Here is a 14,882-nt window from a genome sequence, read left to right on the forward strand (position 1 = left end):
TTCTGGAATGAGCTACTTAATGATTAACAAAGGTTAACACACCCCTGTGTTTTCAACACACATTGCCTAACACTGAAACTGCCTTAGGATCCTACATTTCCATGGACAGAATCTTGGAAAAATAGCTACACCTGATGTTTTTTGTATGTGTTTATTTCTTCATATGTGATGAATAATGGTGTATGATTTTTCTCAGAATAAACTCTGAACTGATATTATAGTACTTGGCAATGGGGTGAGTATATAAGTACATAAAATGAATAAAATATTTTAATTAACTTTTATGGGGAAGTTATCATTTTTACAAAGGTCTGACTTCCTCAAAAGACTACCATATCACTACCATAATATTATGACTCTTGTTACTATGATTTGACGGATGTTGAATAAGATTAAACCTCATATTGAAATACTTTTTATACTCACTACATGTAAAAGATTTTTCCCTACTATGGACTCACTGATGTCAAATGAAGCTGAAATACTGCTGACAGCACACCCATCATTTTACATCCATAATGGGTCTTGTCTTTATGAATCCTTTGATGATGGATAAAATTCAGTCCTAATTGAAAGCTTATTCATTATGGGCACAGTGTTTCTCTCCATTATAAATTTGCAGATGATGAGCAAGGATTGATTTCTATTTGAAGGTTTTCATATAGTCATTGCAAAAGATTATCTGATGATTAGTATAATTTGATCTAGATAAAAGCATTATTATATTGATTATATTTAAAGGATCTGTTTACTTCTATGAATTTTCTAGTGTTCTATTAAGATAAATGTCTCCAGAAGCCCTTTCCCAGATTCATTACTGTGCTGTATTTCCACTCTGAATTCCCCCATGCTTAGTAAGTTCTGACGTGGGTGTGAATGCTTTTATTCGTGCATTAGAAGGATAGGATATTTCTCCACAGTGAAGTCTCTGGTGCTTAAATAGTCTGAATTTATTCTGAAGCCTTTCCCACGACCAATGCATTCATAGTGTTTCTGATCATCATGAATTTGTGTACTGTTGAAAAAGCTTCACCACTTACTACCATTTCCACTGCACTGGAAAATCTCCTCTGTGAAATTGCTAAGGTTGAAAGAAAATTTGAAGGTTTTCCACATTTTTAAATGAACCAATAAATCCTTGAGAGTGGGTCCTCATATATCAAGTGTGACTGATACGGTGATTGAAAATGTCTTTGTATTCACTCTGTTTGTAGGTGTTCTCTTAAGTCTAAGTACTCTGAGGAGTTCACTTTGACTATTGACAAATGCCTTCAGACATTGATCATATGTAAAGACTTCCCGTCAGAAATTCTCCTAAAACGTTTGTACAAGCTCTGGTCACATAAATTATACTGCAATATTCTTTCTCTTAAGGAATTTCCACATATAACAGGCACCTGGCTGAGCCTTTTCTTAGTCATTGCACATAAAATCTTTTTGTTAGTAGCATTATTCTTATAAGTGGTGTGATGGCCAATCTTGGTTGTAAGTCTGACTACATCTGAAATCGGCTAAAACTCTATCTGCTGGGCACTGTTATGAGAGATTTTTCAGAATAGTTGAAGCAGAATGACACACCCTAAATCTGGACCATACCTTCTGGTGGCAGGCAGCCCACATAAAACTACATGAAAGATGGAGACTGATTTTCGTCTGCTTGCCCTCTTACTGGCAAGTCCATCTATCTTGTGGATGTAGCTGGTATTAAAATCCAACTTCTTCAAGATTCCAACCTAGACTAAAAAGCAGCAGGTCCCCGGGAATCCTCCAGAATTCTAAGACCAGCTTGGGACTGTAGAGAGATTAAGCATCATGGACTAATGAGACAGCTATTGTTGGACTACTCAGACACATCCTTTAAGATGGTCTAATAAGTTCCATATATATATATATATATATTCATTCCATCATTTCTGTACCTCTAGAGAACCCTAAGTAATGCAAATGGTAATATTGTACACACAACAGATTTCTGCAGAAAAGAAATGTATTAGATTCCTTTTCCCCATCAAGCTTTTTATAGTCCTTCTTGTAAGTATGCTATTACATATCATATCTTCTACACAAACAAGATTCTGATGAGTTCGCCTTGGGCCTTTGAGCTATCATAGCTATACAAGTGGCTAGAAAGTGGTTTAAATCAGTATCCAGCTATACCACTCTTGGGCATATGCCCAAAGGATGCTACATATTACTACAGAGATAGATGAAAATTAATATAGACACCCACAACTGAACTATGTATAGAGAGTGAGAAACTATGTCAACTTCAAGTCGCTCTCTTCAAGCTTCAGACATCTATGTGAAAGAGGAAGCAGGAAGACTGTAAGAGATAAGCAGTAGTGGATGGCTTCTGGGAAACAGCTCCAGGCTCAACAGGGGTGATTCACATATGAGCTCACAGAGACTGTGACAGCATGCACAAGACGTTCAAACCAAACCAAAGCCCAGCACTGAGAAAGGAAGTGCACACAAAGTCTCACCCCCTAACCAAGAAACTGTTTCTAATTGGTACCTGCTGGGAAGGGAAGACAGTTTTTTCCCAATTGGAGTGTCACTAGGTGTATCAACCAACTTCAGAACAGGCTCCCAACCCAGGAGAAGTCTGTCAACAGAAAATGGATTCCATGTGGTGTGTAGTGGAGTTTTTTGTTTTGTTTTGTTTGTTTGTTTGTTTTTGGTTGGGATTTTCTGTTCGGTTTGGCTTGAGTTTTTGGTAATTTTTGTCTTATTGGTTTTAGTTTGTTTGGGTTTTAATCTTTTGTTTGGTTTTGGGCTTTTATTTTTTGAGAGAGACATAACATTAAGTTGGGTGGGTATGGAGGTGGGAAGGAGGGGAAACTTCAATCAAAATATATCGTATGGGGAAAAAAGAAAAACAAAAAAATGAAAGTACTTGGTCATTTAAAACATTTTTTAAAAAGTATGTAGTTTATTCTATTTAATATCCAGTGAATAATGCTGTAGTATTGACAAGTGACTAAACATAGAACAATGGCATAAGATGGAGGTCATAGGCATAGATTTTTGACAAAAGTGCAAAACAGATGCAATAGATAGAAGATATCTTTAAACAATCTGTGTTGTGGTGATTGGATAGCTATAGCTCTAACTTTTCCCCTAATCTAAGGGAAAAAACAAACCTCAAGCTAAACTTCATACCTCAAACAAAGCTTAAAACTGGAGGCTGTGAGCGTGCTGGCTTGGTGCTGTGAGCTGTCTCCTACAGGCTTCTCTGTCTGTGTACTGGGTCCCAGTTGATGGTGCTGTGTGGGAGGGCTATGGAACCATTAGGACGTGGACCTTTGCTAGAGGAAGTATGGGGGAGTTTGGATGTTGTAGCCTGACCTTACTTCCTTTTTCCTGTCTGCTTCCAGTGTGCTTATGTAAAGATATCAGCTGGCTTCTTGCTGCTACCACTAGGCTTTTCCTGCCCATTGTCATGCCTTCCCCACTATGATGGACTGGATCTCTCTGGAACTATAAGCCAAAATAAACTCTTTCTCCCATAAGCTGCTTTTTGTCCGGGCATTTGATCACAACAACTGGCTTGCCTAAATGCCCTGGGTTTGGTCCACGGCACCAGAAAACCGAACAACTCTAAAAACCCTCAAAACTAAATGTATGATAGATGTTATCATTAAAACTAGAAGACTTCCAGAAGATAAAAGGAAAGTCTTCATAGCCTCGACATTGTTGAAGAGATCTTAGAAATGAGTTCAAACCATCATCTTTTGTTTGTATTTGTTTGTTTGACTCACCGTCTCACTATGTAGCTCTAGCTAGCCTTGAATTTTCACTTCTCCAATCTCACTCTCCTGAATACTGAAATTAGAAACATGTACTATGTCACACACAGAAAACTACAATCCTTTGAAAATAATCAACAAATTGGACTCCCACAAGATTCAAATTTTTCAAAAGACTATTAAAAGAATAAAAGAGGGGGCTGGAGAGGTCGTTCAGCAGTTAGTGCTGCTCTTCCAGCCAAATCAGATTTGGCTCCCAGCACCACCACGACAACCGACTGTGACTACAGCTTCAAGGGATCAGACAGCCTCTTCCAGCACTCATAGGAACCTTCACACACACACACACACACACACACGCACGCACGCACGCACGCACGCACGCACACGCACACACACAAATAAATATAAATGCTTTTTAAAATGAGGCTAGGATAAGCTATAAACAGAAAAAAAATGCAAACCACATCGCCAACAAAGAACTCGTGAATGAAGCATAAAAGGTCAATATTCAACTTTTAAAATTAATTGACTTATTACTTCTGTGTATGTGTGCATATGTGTGTGAGTGGAAGTACGGCAAGTGTGTGCAGTATATGTGTTCATTTGTGTGTAGGTACATACATCCATGCATTCACAGAGGCCAAAGGAGGATGTCAGGTGCTTTTTGCTTTATGCCCGGGCAAAGTCTTTCATTGAACCTACAGATAGGAAGATCCAGCAATCCTCCTGTCTCCATCCCAATAACACGTGTGCATACCCATACACAACTTTCTACATGTGTGCTAGGAATTTTAACTCAGGTTATCATGCTTGTCCAGCACTGCTCTTATCAAGATCCAACATATTTTATAAAAGCAATTAAACAATCCAATTAGAAAATGGATAAAAATATACAGACATTTTTATTAGAAATTAGATATGGCTGTGAAATTATCACACAAAAATATTCAGTATAATTAACCATCAAGTAAATTACATTAAAAGTATGGTGAGCTATTACTACACACTATTGCTGAAACTTCTGACTACAGATGCCACCAAAGATTTGTAGAAATTGGACCATTCATGTGTGGTTAATGGAATGTGAAATGGTTCAGCCACTCGAGGAAAAATCTGTAGCTTCTTGTAAAACTAACATACACTTACTATAAGACCCAGAAATTACACTGTTGGATATTTAACTCAAAGAAATGGAAATCTGTTTACACAGACACACACATACATACATACACACACAAATAAAAAACAAATAGGGACTAAAGATGGGCCAGCTGTTTTAACCGATGTAAGTTCAGTTCCCAGCACCCACACCAGGTGGCACACAACCACCTATATAACTCTAGCTCCAGGGAGGCCAACTCTCTCTCCTGGCATCCAAAAGCATCCATATGCGCCTTACACACAGAGAGACAAACCCACAGACACACTGAGGGCGAGTCAGAAAGACAGGCCGGCGGGACAAACATCTGGACAACAGAGCCATGCCATGCCCCTCAGACTCCCACCTCCCAGTCCCAGGGAAGGAGCCTGGCAGCCTGCTTCAGTAAAGCTTTTTCCTGCATTTCAGTCTTTTGTCTTTCCTGGACAGTCAGTCCTTTGCCTGTCCCGCATAATGAACTCAGCTAACACCAGGATCCTTGTTACAACATGAACAAACGTAAACAAAAATGAATGTTAACATTTTTTTAAAGAATGACTCAGGTAGATTTTTGATAAGATAAATTAGATGCAAAAAATTGCATATGCTTTTAGTTCTTGTCAAATGAAAACACATGAGTCTTTGATCATGCAAGGATATAAAGATCATGCTAACAATGCACCTTTGACAGAACTGAAAGAAGATTGTGAAGTATTAGGCAAAAGAGTATAATTTAAAATATTTTCCACATGCATATTATCCTATTGATATAAGAAGAGCTGTGTGTCTATGCTTAAAATGCTATATGAAAAGGTAGCATAAAAACTTTAGCCACTGTCTCAGGTGGTGAGGATTAGAAAATAATTACTTGACTTCTATAGCATTTAGATAATATTTCAACCTTTAATGGTGCATATAAACCGTTCCTGTAATGAGTATGTATTATGTCTGTATATGACAAAAAATGAGTGAATTTATCAAGCAAAAATTCAAGTTTCTGCTTTTAGCAATGTGGTGCATTGTGTGATCCATTCATTCATCAAACAATTATTTATTGAAAATATAAAATGTACTAGGCATTGTTCTTCATGCTGAGGATACAACAATGAATAAAACAGAGAACAGTCCATCTCCCTAAAGAAGCCTCCATTCTAATATGGCAAAAAGGGTATAACTAAAGGAAATAGTGGTGAGGAGGATTCATTTATATATATGAATATATATATATATATATATATATATATATATATATATATGGGAATAATTTTGAGAATATCCAGCTGGAGAAGGAAGGGGGCAGTAGGAGACAAGCCTGAAAATTATAGGCTGGCTCATGACTGAAGATAACAGACATGGAAGCAGATAATATATAAAATGGCACCTCAGACCTCCTTTTCCGAGTCTGCTCACGTCCCACTGCAGACACTTTACAGAGGAAGTGCTGAGGAAAAACAGGCAGCTGACAGAGAAGGTTGCTATGCAACAGATGAGGGAAGTCATCCAGCCTGGCAGAATTGATGTTGGTCCTTGGGGACTAAATGCTGCAGTCCTTCCTAGCATTAGCTTTCTTTCATATGCAGGCTCCTTGCAGGAGCTGACGCCAGAATAATGGGAAGCGCGCTAAAATCTGCCTTGGATTTTGGAAACGTATGGCTTTGGTTTGAGTCACTTGGTGTCTGTATGTCGTTTTTCTACGTTTGTTTCTTCAGCCATCTTGGAAGCACAGCAGGCTGTGTGTCCCTGGACAGGACCCACTTTCTGTGATTCTTAGTTTGTGTAATGAGTAAACAAGGCTTGGAGAAGTCCACTAAAGTGACTATATTTTCAGGGGCTCACACAGCCAGTGACAGATAGGTCAGACATTAATCATGGAATTCTAAAGCGTAGCCCAGCTTCACTCTGCAAGAGCAGGACAGACACACCTGACTGCTCTGGCCGCTCCAGCAAGCACCAAGTCCTGGGGTCTCACTCCTGGGAAGTGCCTGCCAATGGGAGCCCAGAGTGAACCTTGAAGGTTCCCACATATACTAGGCCTCCTAGAGCACAGGCCTTGTCCACTTGGAACAAATATTGGGGAGAGGAAAAGCTTGTCATTCCAATGGAAAATGAAGGAGTGCCTCAGTTCTCAGACCAGCACTAACATTATAGGGATTTTGCAGTCAGGAAAATCCCGGCCTCACATGGATGTTTGTTTTTTGGATAAAGTCTCAGAGTTGCGTAGCTGGCCTGGAACTCCTGGCGTTCCTCAGTCTCCAGTGTGCATCACTGTGCTGTGCCAAAATTTGCCTTTTCTGTTTGTTACTAGCTCAGTGTCCTGGTTCAGACGGGGGGCTTATGACTTGAGCTACCTGGTGTGTTAAATGAGGATGTTGCCCTCCCTCCACCTCCGAGGGCTGCTGCTGTTTGAGAAAAACAAGCTCCAGGACAGCTCCCACTGCCCTGTGCCTTTCCCTCCCCTCGCTGACCCACCCCTCGCGAAACGGTTCCACGACAAAAACTGCAAAAGGGGCAAGTGAAAAGCTAATTAAAAAAAAAAAAGAAAGAAAGGAAAAAAGAAAAGCTAATTTTCTGGGTCTAGTCAGAGGAAATCTGTAGATTGCCCTGGCCGACACTTGCTTTGCTACCTCCTGTTAGGTATTTTTTTTTTTTTTTTTGCAGTCTCGAAGGTTCCTGCGTAGCAAAGTGGGTGAACTCAGCAGAGGCCGAGCTCGTGTCGAAATAAGAGACCCCTGCAGCGGCCTACCTAAGAGGCCCCAAGCAGGGGGTGGGAGGCAGCTGCGGACCTGCCGAGAGAGTCCTCGGGAAAAAGGGAGGGACTGCGAAGAGACGCATTGCGGAGAAAGGTAGGGGGCTGGTGTGCTGGCCGAGGGGGTGGGACCAAAAGGCTCTGCGCATCTGTTGGAGGAGTGGGTGCGTCAGAAGAAGGGGAGGGACCTCTGGCCACTGTCAACCTGGTTGGCGGTGGGATAGTGTGTTGGCAAGGAGGCGGGCTCTCCTCGGAGTGCACATGCGCGCCAAGGTCTCCAGGATGAAGCTTTTGTTGGGAAAGCAAGCGGGACTCTTATTTGGACAGTTGGCTGTTGCGCATGCGCCGCCCTTGCTGAGGCGGTGGGTGGTATATTAGGCGAAGAGGCGGGGTCGCCCGAGCTGCCGCGCTGGCATTTTCTCCTGGACAAGGAGAGAGTGCAGCTGCCGAGAGCCGAGCACTGCAATCCTGACCCTCTGAGTCGCGAAGAAGAGAAGCAGCCGAGGGGGTTGGGGTTGGGGCCCGAGGCAAGGTGAGACTAGCCCCCAGACTGGGCATCTGCCCCCTGGTGTGGCGCCCTTTTCCTATCCTTTTATCCCAAGCCCTTTACCCTGGATTTAGAAACCCCCTCCGCCGCCGCGGTCCCGGATTCATACCCGCTCCCGACCCTTTCTAATTTAGAACCCCCGTTCATCCTCTGAATCCTTATCCAATTCCTTCATAGAATCCTCGGATTTCTCGACCTTGATCCGTTATACGGGTCCTCGGGATTCAAAACCTTAATTCAACTTTCCCGAAGCGAATCTTTCCCCTCCCCCCCCAAAAAAAAAAAAAAACTACGGCGTTCGGGGCTCTTAGCCGATTCCAGAACGCGGATTTGCAGCGTTTCCATGTCAGCGTCTGGAATTTTTAGATGGTCCGTCGGGACGGACGCCCGTTTACTTTTCCCGCTCCGATTAGGCCTGCTTCTCCCCATCCCCGGCACCTCCCCCGCCCCCAGAATCAAACCCCACGCGCACACACAATTCGGCCCTGCGTATTTTCCTTCGCTAGTGTGTAATGCCTCGTTCCTCTCCCACACCCCCCTAGGCTCTGCTCTTGCCAGAGAGACAAGAGCTATGGCTCAGAAACCGGACGGTGGTGCAGGCCTCCGCGGCTTCCAGGTGAGAACCCGGGTCCCCATTCCTCCATTTCCCCTGCTGACAGATTACGCCCACCACTGGCCCCTTTGCTAGCGCAAATGGCAGGATCTGATTTTGCCCTTCTTCCGGCCTGGACTCCGCTGCCTCTCAAATTTCTAGCGTTTATCGAATGGGGGGAGGGGCGTCCCTTTTCAGCCATCGGTCCCTGCTTAGAGAAAGGGGAGACCCTGTTAGTCAGGGCATTCTGCCCAGAGAATGCGGGTTGGGTAAGGAACCATTTTTTTTTCCATAACCCTGACGCGTGTAGAGCAGTCTGTCGCCCCATCCCCCAACCTCTCGCCTCCACCCCTCCCTTTCTCCACGCAGCGAGACTCCCCCTCCACCCCCGCAGCTTAGCCTCCTCCATCCCTCCCACCTCCTCCTCGGGTCTTGAGTTTCCCACCGCAAGCCTAACCAGTCCAGCTCTAAACCCGCTTGGGGTTCAGTGGTTTGTTTGCACCACATTCCTCACCAGCCCCTGCTGCCTCTGACGGCCCTCACCTTGCCCTGCCCCCTCTACCCTTAACCAAGTTTTGTTCCCACCCCGCCTCCCATTGACCCTTCTCTGCCCCCGATCTGTGAACTGTGAGGCTTGTCTACAGCTCCCCTGCTGCGTCTGCCCCTCCTTCTGATCTGGCTTGTAAGGCCCAGAGGTTGAAATTAACCCCCTCCTGTATTTGCAGGCTGAGGCCTCCGTAGAAGACAGCGCCTTGCTTGTGCAGACCTTGATGGAAGCCATCCAGATCTCCGAGGCTCCACCCACCAACCAGGCCACAGCAGCTGCCAGTGGGCAGAATGCTAGTCCCCAGAGTTCACAGCCCCCAACTGCCAATGAGGTGGCTGATACTGAGCTTTCAACAGCTGCTGCTAGGCCTAAGACAGGCTTCAAAGCCCAGAATACCACCGCAAAGGGTCCAAATGATTTCTCTCAGGCACGTAATGCCAAGGAGATGCCCAAGAACCAGTCTAAGGTGGGCTTTAAGTCACAGAATGGCACCTCTAAAGGTCCAAATGCTGCCTCTGATTTTCCCCAGGCAGCAAGCACAGGCAAATCAGCTAAAAAGTCTGAAATGGCCTTTAAGGCCCAGAATACCACTACTAAGGCAGGCCCCAGTGCCGCCTACAATTTCTCTCAGCCCCCCAGTGCCAATGAGATGACCAACAACCAGCCTAAGACAGCTACTAAGGCTTGGAATGATACCACTAAGGTCCCTGCAGCTGATGCCCAGATCCAGAATGTAAACCAGGCCAAAATGGCTGACATAGGGACCAGCCCAGGTATCTCTGAAACTGACGGTGCAGCTGCACAGACCTCAGCAGATGGCTCCCAGGCTCAGAATGTGGAGTCCCGGACTATAATTCGGGGCAAGAGGACCCGCAAGGTGAGATCCCTGCTAGCTTCATTTGCTTTGGGTGCTCTCCTTTCTTTAAAGTACATTTGCTCCAAACAAAATAAAGGGCATGTATGCCTGTATTTTGGCTAAGTTGTAGGGGGTGTTAAATGTTTATTCCTGACCCCTGATTGTCCACAGATTGATGGTGAGCTTCTACAAGGACCCTTGATAATATGGATCACCACGCCACCTGTGTATAGGACATTTTAACAGTAAACACCATGTGTAAGGTCTTAAGCTAGGCAGGCTCACATCAAATTATCATTAGATCTTGAAGATTGACCTCACTAGCTAGAGAAAACACAGTCAGGGAGAAAAGAGGTGGCTTGAGTTCACGGTCACGTAGGAAAAGAAGCCCCACTTTCTGGTTGCGGTTGGTCTGGTTTGGAGGTGAAACTCCTGCCTGAAAGACAAGGGAAAACAAAGTGACCAATGGCGAGTGAGGGGTCAGGCTGTCCTTATAGGTGAAGATTCATAGGTAGTTCCTAGGTTAGCTACTAGGAGGACCCAGCATTAATAGTGAATTTTCTTTTCTGGAATTTTCTTTTCTCTTGTGGTGCAGATTAATAACTTGAATGTGGAAGAGAGCAGCAGTGGAGATCAAAGGCGGGCCTCACTGGCTTCGGGGAACTGGAGGTCTGCTCCAGTTCCAGTGACCACTCAGAACCCACCTGGCGCACCCCCCAATGTGCTGTGGCAGACCCCACTGGCTTGGCAGAACCCATCAGGCTGGCAAAATCAGACAGCCAGGCAGACCCCACCAGCACGTCAGAGTCCCCCAGCTAGGCAGACACCATCAGCTTGGCAGAACCCAGTTGCATGGCAGAATCCAGTGATCTGGCCTAACCCAGTGATCTGGCAGAATCCAGTGATCTGGCCAAACCCCATTGTCTGGCCTGGTCCAATTGTCTGGCCAAACCCAATGGCCTGGCAGAATACACCTGGATGGCAGAGCCCACCTAGCTGGCAGGCTCCACCCAGTTGGCAGGGTCCTCAAGATTGGCAGGGCCCTCCAGATTGGCAGTTACCACCCGACTGGTCACTGCCTCCTGACTGGTCATTTCCCACTGATTGGCCTTTTCCACCTGACTGGATCCCAGCCGATTGGCCAATTCCACCTGACTGGCAGAACTTACGACCCTCGCCTAATCTGAGATCCTCCTCCAACTCTCGTGCCTCACAGAACCAGGGTGCTCCACAGCCCCGAGATGTGGCCCTCCTTCAGGAAAGAGTAAGAGCTGTACCTCTCCACTTATTTTACTGTTGTCCTTCCATTTACAATCAGCCAAGTTGTCTGCAAACATAATTTTAATTATTTCTTTCTCCCCAGGCAAACAAGCTGGTCAAGTACCTGATGCTTAAAGACTACACAAAGGTGCCCATCAAGCGCTCAGGTAGGTCTTCCCCTGTCCCTGTGCTCCATGGGCATCTTTTGCTTATCCATCCCTTCCCTTCCAAAGCTGACTCCTGTTTCTACTTTTGAGGACCCTGACTGAGCTACCCTCACCAGAGCTGGCAAAGGGACTGCTACTCTGTACTCCAACTCAATCTTGGTGTTTCCCCTTTTCTCTTACAGAAATGCTGAGGGATATCATCCGAGAATACACTGATGTTTACCCAGAAATCATTGAACGCGCCTGCTTTGTCCTGGAGAAGGTAAAAAGCCAAACCTAAGAAACTGGAATGATGGGGAAAGTTGAGGGCTGTGCCTGCCTGCCTATGGGTAGATTATGCTAACTGCTATAATTTCATAATCTGTTCTCTTGCCCCTGTAGAAATTTGGAATTCAGCTGAAGGAAATTGACAAAGACGAGCATCTGTATATTCTCATCAGTACCCCTGAGTCCCTGGCTGGCATACTGGGAACGTAAGATGGGAAAGGAGATGGAATATGGCCTTTCTCAGTGATGCTTTTTTTTTTTTACTAAGAGTTTCAGTATTCAGTCTCATAGGAGGTCATGGGCAGAGTGGGGGCATAATGATCTCCACTGAGGAATACTGGAAAAGCTCATTGGTAAGCTTGCTGGGGTTTTTCAAGCAAATGGCTGCTGGCTATATACATATTGTGTATTCTTTTTGGACTCCTCTAGGACCAAAGACACACCCAAGCTCGGCCTCCTCTTAGTGATTCTGGGCATTATCTTCATGAATGGCAACCGTGCCAGTGAGGGTGAGTGGCTGGACTGGCAGCTGGGGGCTTGGCTACAGCCTGATTCCCAGGCTTGCTTTCTATGCCTTATGTTTTCTCGCCTTCCATTACAGCCGTCCTTTGGGAGGCACTGCGCAAGATGGGACTACGTCCTGGGTATGATTAGGCTCTTTCATCTCCTGTCTGTTTGAATTCTACTTTGGCAGCAGGGGATGGTCCCAGAATTGCATTAACCTGTTGGTCTGGGTGGGGGAACTTTGCCTTGGGGATATCTAAATTGTGTGGATGGATGGGAAAACAACCTTGAACTCTCTCCCTCTTTTCTTCAGGAAAATTCTGATTGTCGTTTTCTTTTTTACCATCAGGGTCAGACATCCCCTCCTTGGCGATCTGCGAAAGCTTCTGACTTACGAGTTTGTAAAGCAGAAGTAAGTGACTGCTTGGGCCGCATCCGGAAAGGCTTTCTAAACATATTACACACCACACCTGTATATAGGCTCACAGAAATAACACCTTTACTCAGAAGTGTTTGAGGTAGGGTGTTTCTACAGCAGAGTTCTAAGTGAAGCCTGTCCACCATGCTCATAGTACACTTTCTCAGGAAAGCGTGGGCCATGTCGGACTCCTGGGAGTGATCTATTTGTGGTTCATTGACAAGATTATAAGAACCTGAAGCAACAGCTTTAGCAGAAGGGTTAAAATGAGTGTTTCCTTTCTGTGGCCCCATACAAGTGTCCCTTGCAGCTCTGAGTGGTTGCCTGGTGTGGAATCCCTGGCATAGGAAGTCTAAGACCTGATTCTTAACAGGTAGATACCCTGACCGTGTTTAGGAGTGACTGCAGTAAAAGATTTCTATTTGAATGAAAGAGTTTCAGAATCCAGAATTACTAGGTATTGTTTGCAGACTGTCCATAAACACAGACTCTTTTTGCCCCCGCAGATACCTGGACTACAGACGGGTGCCCAACAGCAACCCTCCTGAGTATGAGTTCCTCTGGGGCCTCCGTTCCTACCATGAGACCAGCAAGATGAAAGTGCTGAGGTTCATTGCAGAGGTAATGGAGGAACTGCTGGTAGGTTCATTGGGTTCAGTCCCCAGAACCCGGGGGAAAAAAGCCAGATGTGGTAGTGCGTGTTTGCAGTCCAGTGCTGGGGAGATGGAGAGCCTGCCTACTGAAATACACTATCTCAAATGAAAGGTAGATGGTACCCGAGGAACAACACTCAAGATGGAACTTTTGGCCTCCATGCATGCACATACCTGCCACATGTGTGTGCACACACATACAGGAACACACAAGAAAAGCCATCTCAGCAGTTTACAAATATATGCTAGTCATTAACTTACAGACTTTCTGCTGCATAATAAATATCCAGAACTTACTCATTATATCTAACTAAATTTCATACCCTTTAATGAATATGTCCCTGTTCCTCATCCCACTTGAGCCCCTGGCAACCACCATTCTAATCTACTCCTGTGAGTCTAGTTTTAGATTGCCAATACAATATTTGTCTCTTTGGATTGACTTATTTAACATAATGTCCTTCAGTTTCAACCATATTATCACGAATAGTAGGATTTTCATTTTTAAAGACTGAATAGTATTCCACCATATGTAATACAATATTTTCTCTTTCCATTCATCTATTGTTGGGCACTTACACTGATTATGTATCTTGGCTACTGTAAAAGGTTTGGTTTTGTTTTCTGTTCCTCATTGATTGCAGGTGCAGAAGAGAGACCCTCGTGACTGGACTGCACAGTTCATGGAAGCTGCAGATGAAGCTTTGGATGCTCTGGATGCTGCTGCAGCTGAGGCAGAGGCCCGCGCTGAAGCAAGAACCCGCATGGGAATCGGAGATGAGGCCGTGTCTGGGCCCTGGAGCTGGGATGACATCGAGTTTGAGCTGCTGACCTGGGATGAGGAAGGAGATTTTGGAGATCCTTGGTCCAGGATCCCCTTTACCTTCTGGGCCCGATACCACCAGAATGCCCGCTCCAGATTCCCTCAGGCCTTTACTGGCCCCATTATTGGCCCCAGTGGTACAGCCACTGCCAACTTCGCTGCCAACTTCGGTGCCATTGGCTTCTTCTGGGTTGAGTAAAATGTAAGTAAAGCACTCTAAATTAGGCAAGTAGGGTTCTTGGGGGGATACATGGTCAGTGGGGATTGTATTCACATACCTGAGCTAGTAGTAATGTAAAACCCATGGTAGAGAAAAAAAAAGCACAGAGAAGTAGTATTTGGTGTTAATGTTCCTTATTACTTTATCCAGCTTATTGAATTCTTTTCCTTTTTTCTTGTATTCACAGATCCTGCTCATCATTTGCAATAGTTTTCCCTCCGAGTGAGGCTGAAGCCTCAGATTCCTTCAAAACACAGCTATCTAGAGAGCCACGTCCTGTTGACTGAGAGTGGCATGCAAGATAAATTTATTTGCTATTCTGTCTGTTACTTTTTTTTTTCCTTGTGTGTTGTCAAGTTTTGGTATCAGAAATAAATGTTGAAACTGCAAAA

General features: G+C 44.8%; 1 protein-coding gene across 1 annotated transcript; it reads left to right on the forward strand.

Annotated features, from left to right (window-relative positions):
• Positions 1 to 7,790: 7,790 nt before the first annotated feature.
• On the forward strand, positions 7,791 to 14,882 carry Maged1 (MAGE family member D1). Its single transcript, XM_006997535.4, has 13 exons — positions 7,791 to 8,168; positions 8,726 to 8,799; positions 9,501 to 10,199; positions 10,774 to 11,442; positions 11,542 to 11,605; positions 11,788 to 11,867; positions 11,987 to 12,078; positions 12,302 to 12,381; positions 12,474 to 12,516; positions 12,726 to 12,788; positions 13,301 to 13,415; positions 14,092 to 14,472; positions 14,678 to 14,882. The coding sequence occupies exons 2-12, from the start codon at positions 8,755 to 8,757 to the stop codon at positions 14,467 to 14,469; spliced, it is 2,328 nt and encodes a 775-aa protein (XP_006997597.1). The 5' UTR covers positions 7,791 to 8,168; positions 8,726 to 8,754; the 3' UTR covers positions 14,470 to 14,472; positions 14,678 to 14,882.

This window comes from Peromyscus maniculatus, chromosome X, assembly GCF_049852395.1.
Source record: "Peromyscus maniculatus bairdii isolate BWxNUB_F1_BW_parent chromosome X, HU_Pman_BW_mat_3.1, whole genome shotgun sequence".
NCBI lineage: Eukaryota > Metazoa > Chordata > Mammalia > Rodentia > Cricetidae > Peromyscus > Peromyscus maniculatus.

Bases quoted from the DNA above. Each gene is read 5' to 3' on its own strand.
- Maged1 (XM_006997535.4), top strand. From the start codon at position 8,755: ATGGCTCAGAAACCGGACGGTGGTGCAGGCCTCCGCGGCTTCCAG. The intron at 12,517-12,725 runs GTATGATTAGGC...TTTTACCATCAG, and splicing joins AAGATGGGACTACGTCCTGG to GGTCAGACATCCCCTCCTTG. The intron at 13,416-14,091 runs GTAATGGAGGAA...CATTGATTGCAG, and splicing joins TGCTGAGGTTCATTGCAGAG to GTGCAGAAGAGAGACCCTCG.